Consider the following 4,423-nt stretch of genomic DNA (forward strand, 5'->3'; position numbering starts at 1 on the left):
GAATCTGAAGGGAACCTGTCTGGGCAGCGTCTGGCCGGTGCTTTTCTATAGCTCAGGTGGCGGGTGCCCCAAGCAAGACCCATGAAAGGGGTTTGACTTTAGAAAGTCTTGAGCATCTGCCCCCTCTAAAACCATGCGTCAAGTGCCTCAGGCTGGCACCTACCGTCCCTAGCGACTCCCGAAAGCCGGGGCCGGCCCCTGGCTGCACTAGGGCGTGGAAGAGACATAGGAGGGGCTGGCATGTGAGGCGCAGGCAACCCAGCCTCAGGCCCAGCGGCTCGGCTGCTTCCCGCCCCCGCCAGTCCCCGCCTCTCCCCACCCCCTGGCCGGCCGGGGCCCCGCGCCCAGGGGAGGGGCCGGGGGACGCAGCCCGCCCCGGAGTTCCTCCGGAGTGGCTCCGGCTCGGTGCGCAGAGCGCGACTCGCCCTCCAAGCAGACGGCGCCCAGCGAGTGGCTGCCCGCCCGACGGGCAGGGATGGCGCGTCCCTGAGCCCCTTCCGCGCCCTCCGCCCAGCGCAGCAGCCATGCCCGGAGACCTGCCCGGGCTCAACCTCTCCAGCCGCTCGGGCGCGGGGCAGCTGCTTCAGCACCACGGCCAGTTCTCCGCCGGCCTCTCGGCGCTGCTGGCCGCGCTCATGGGGCTGCTGGTGGTGGCCACCGTGCTGGGCAACGCCCTGGTCATCCTGGCCTTCGGGGTGGACCGCAGCCTCCGCACGCAGGGCAACTTCTTCTTCCTCAACCTGGCCCTGGCCGACCTGCTAGTGGGTGAGTTCTGCGGCAGCCGGGCGGGCCGCTGGGGACGGCCAGGGGCATGGCCCGGGCCAGGCTGAGCGCGCGGGGGGCGCGGCGGCGCCCCCAGGACCGGGCAGCACCGGGCCCAGGTGGGTCTGTCCTCGGGCTGGACCAGGCTAATTCCCCCGCGTTAGCAGCTGCTTCAGCACCACGGCCAGTTCCCCGCTGGGCGCTGCTGGCCGCGCTCGTGGGGCTGCTGGGGGGGAGCAGGGCTAGCGAGGGCCCGAGCCCGCCTTTCCCGAGGTCATAGGGACCCAGGCTGGGTCCCGCACCGCGGGCCTGCCCCGCGTTCATCCCCGCTGAGCTCTCTGTCCGCAGGTGGCTTCTGCATCCCCCTCTACATCCCCTACGTGCTGACGGGCGAGTGGAAGTTCGGGAAGGGCTTGTGCAAGCTGTGGCTGGTGGTGGATTACCTGGTGTGCACCGCCTCCGTCTTCAACATCGTCCTGATCAGCTTCGACAGGTTCATCTCCGTGACCCAGGCGGTAAGGGACAGAGCCTGCTCGCCTCAGCCCCGGCCGGGACTGGGGCTCTGCAGCCGCGGCGGTGGGACCCGCTCACACATGCCAGGAGAATGGGGGCGGGGGGTTGAGACTGTGGTGGGTCGGCACGGTCCACAGCCCGGCTGCCTGACAAGTGCGCTCCAGGGGCCGGGCGCGACTCAGCCAAACGAAGCGAGAGGTCGGTAGGGTTGGGGCTCCAGTTTAGCGGGAACTGATCTGTAAGAGGTCGCGGGAGAGTTGCTGCGCGTCCTGGCTAGTCTGACTCGGTACAGAAACTAGAGTTGAGTAGACCACGAGAGGTACAGTCACAGCCACAAAGCAGCAGCAGAATTTGCCCGTGAAAGGCAAACCACAACTGTTAATTAACGGGCACAGCAGGCATGTCTTTCATTTACAGCAAGTCCAGAGCCAGTATAGGATTACAACTCAATCGCTGACCCCCACGTCTTTTAGCAGTTAGGCAGTCAGTGAAACAGCCGTTGTTTCAGAGCAAGCGTTTTGCGGAGACTGCAGCGCACAAAGTGCAAGCTCTGAGTTTGTTCTTTATCTTTCATGTCATTGACTTTGGCTCGCAGTAAGATTTCCTAAAATATTGATTTTAATATTCCCTGTTACTGGTTAGAGACTGCTGCAATAATGCCTGGCGGGAAGACATACAGCATCCACTAATTTTGGTGATCAGAACCTGTCATCCCAAAATTAAACTCTACATACTTTCCAGACAGTTTAGTGTTTATGAAGGTGTTCTACTAACTCAGTTCCTGTTAGAAACGTAATTTACTTAACTAATGCCACAGGATCAAATATAATAATCAAGACATCAACCTATATTCCTACCATATCCCACAAGCAGGCACAATCCCTGGAAGGGAGGACTTGCACTACTAGAACATTCTTTGTGGCTCATTTCCTCCAGAACTCATGTTTTGTGCAATTCACAATAACCTTAAGGAACCACACAAAGTGCAATTTTTTGTCCACTGAACACCCACAAGCAAGCAAGGTGTTGCTTGGGAGGGTGTTTATTTTACTAAATAGTGGGTATTGGAAAGAGTGTGGCAAGGAGGGCTTTTGTTTGTTAGTGTGTGTAGGAAAAAAGGTTCATTTTCATAAGTGTTTCTCCCCTCTTCCCCCCCCCAAAAAAAAAACCCAATATAAACAAGAAAAGAAAATAAAGGAATCTTTAATACTGTAGCTAATCTACTGAATTGTTCTAGGGAGCATGCATATAATTTGTTACTTTTCTTATTGCTTTAGGTGAACTACAGAGCTCAGAAAGGGATGACTAGAAATGCCATATTGAAGATGATAATTGTATGGATTGCAGCTTTTCTTCTCTATGGCCCAGCCATCATCAGTTGGGAGTATATTGCTCAAAAAAGTATCCTCCCTGAAGGAGAGTGCTATGCTGAATTCTTCTACAATTGGTATTTCCTAATGATTGCTTCTACTGTTGAATTCTTTACACCTTTCATTAGTGTTACATACTTCAACTTAAGTATTTACATCAACATTAGGAAGCGCACTCCCCCAAGAAATGAAATCCTAGCCCCTGGTCAAGAGGACTGTGAAATGAGTTTTCAAGGGAAAAAAAGGGAGCATATATTTTTTGTAAAACCTACTGCTAGACAGAGCGATAAGAAAAAGAGAACAAGTAGCCTTTCACCTTCTCGACCCTGTGGTTCAAGACTAAGCCTACATAAACTTGATAGCCAGTCCTTAGATTTTAATGTTGGTCAAGATTTACCACCCTTACAGGTAGATGTTGAGACTAAACAACTGAGGGGCAGTTTTTACAAAGCTATAGAAAATGTTTGCAACACCACAAGGAGAACAGATATTGCCAGCAGCATGGCAAACAGAGTTAGACTTTCCCGGGACAAACGAGTAGCTAAGTCTTTAGCCATTATTGTCTGTGTGTTTGGTTTGTGTTGGGCTCCTTATACACTTCTGATGATCATTAGAGCAGCTTGTCATGGGCAATGTGTGCATCATTCTCTCTATGAGATTTCATTTTGGCTGTTGTGGCTGAACTCAGCCATTAATCCTGTTTTATACCCACTGTGCCACATGAGTTTTAGAAAAGCTTTTATAAAACTACTGTGTCCTGGTAAAGCTAAAATTCATCCCCATATTTTTATGTAAAAAAAAAGCAAGCTTTTTATGAGAGAAACACTACTTCTAAAAGGAACCTACTCATGATGGATTGGTGTAGGACCATGAATTTGGACTACTACTGGTTACTCTTAAGTCAGTGTAAGCTTAAGAGATCAATTAAAATACACAGAGAAAGATACCAATGCTAAAGCACTACAACAAGAAAATAACTAAGTTTTTCCATTCAAAGCAGAATGACATGCAAAAAAGGCAAAGTGGCATTTCTATTAAAAGTGACATAAGAGATCCCAAAGTCTTTCACCTTTAATACTTTCAGGTGTTAATATATTAGGATTTTTATGTAACCTCAGAGTGTAGATGACTTCTGCAGGCCACAAAGTACAAACAATAAATATACTGCAAGAATCAAAGTTAAAATCTAACTTGAAATTGATTCAATTTACAGTATTTACTGTAAAATCTCAAGTATAATGCACCCCAATGTATGACGACTTTGGAAGCTTAGCATAATGAAAAAATCTGAACTCCTATTTATAATGCGCCCTGGGGTTTGAAGCCATCAAGCTTAGCAGCCCCACAACTTCTGCCAACAGATGGCTGTCCCACAGCCAGGAGCAGATCTGCCAACACCAAGCCCAGCCTCATCCACTTCCTGGAGACGGCCCCGGGCTGCAGGAGAGTGGGAGGGAGGGACACACTGCTCCCACCTGCAGGCTCACCCTGGAGGTTCTGGCTGCACAGCCTCTTCCCTCCCTAGTGCTCGCTGAGCTTGCGCACGCTGTGGGGACCCGAGTACAGCCTGAAGGAGCACCGGGCAGGCAGCGAACCAGGGCACTGCCGCCTGGCAGTGCCGCCGGCTCCTCACCTTGTCCAGGAGCCTGGTGGGGCAGCAACCCCCGCACCGCGCTGCAGTGGGAAAGTTTCCAGGCACAGCCTAAAGGAGCACTGGGCAGGCAGCGAGCCAGGGCACTACCAAAATAAAGCTTTAAAAAAACCCAACACCTATGTAT

The 4,423-nt window shown here is 52.0% G+C and overlaps 1 protein-coding gene across 1 annotated transcript; it reads left to right on the forward strand.

The window, feature by feature from the left end:
• Positions 1-500: 500 nt before the first annotated feature.
• On the forward strand, positions 501-3,467 carry LOC102449592 (histamine H3 receptor-like). The gene is made up of 3 exons (XM_075940191.1): positions 501-765; positions 1,111-1,277; positions 2,553-3,467. Exons 1-3 carry the CDS (start codon positions 525-527, stop codon positions 3,438-3,440), a joined length of 1,296 nt encoding a protein of 431 aa, XP_075796306.1. The 5' UTR covers positions 501-524; the 3' UTR covers positions 3,441-3,467.
• The last annotated feature ends 956 nt before the right edge of the window (positions 3,468-4,423 follow it).

Source organism: Pelodiscus sinensis, chromosome 12 (genome assembly GCF_049634645.1).
Source record: "Pelodiscus sinensis isolate JC-2024 chromosome 12, ASM4963464v1, whole genome shotgun sequence".
Taxonomy (NCBI): domain Eukaryota; kingdom Metazoa; phylum Chordata; order Testudines; family Trionychidae; genus Pelodiscus; species Pelodiscus sinensis.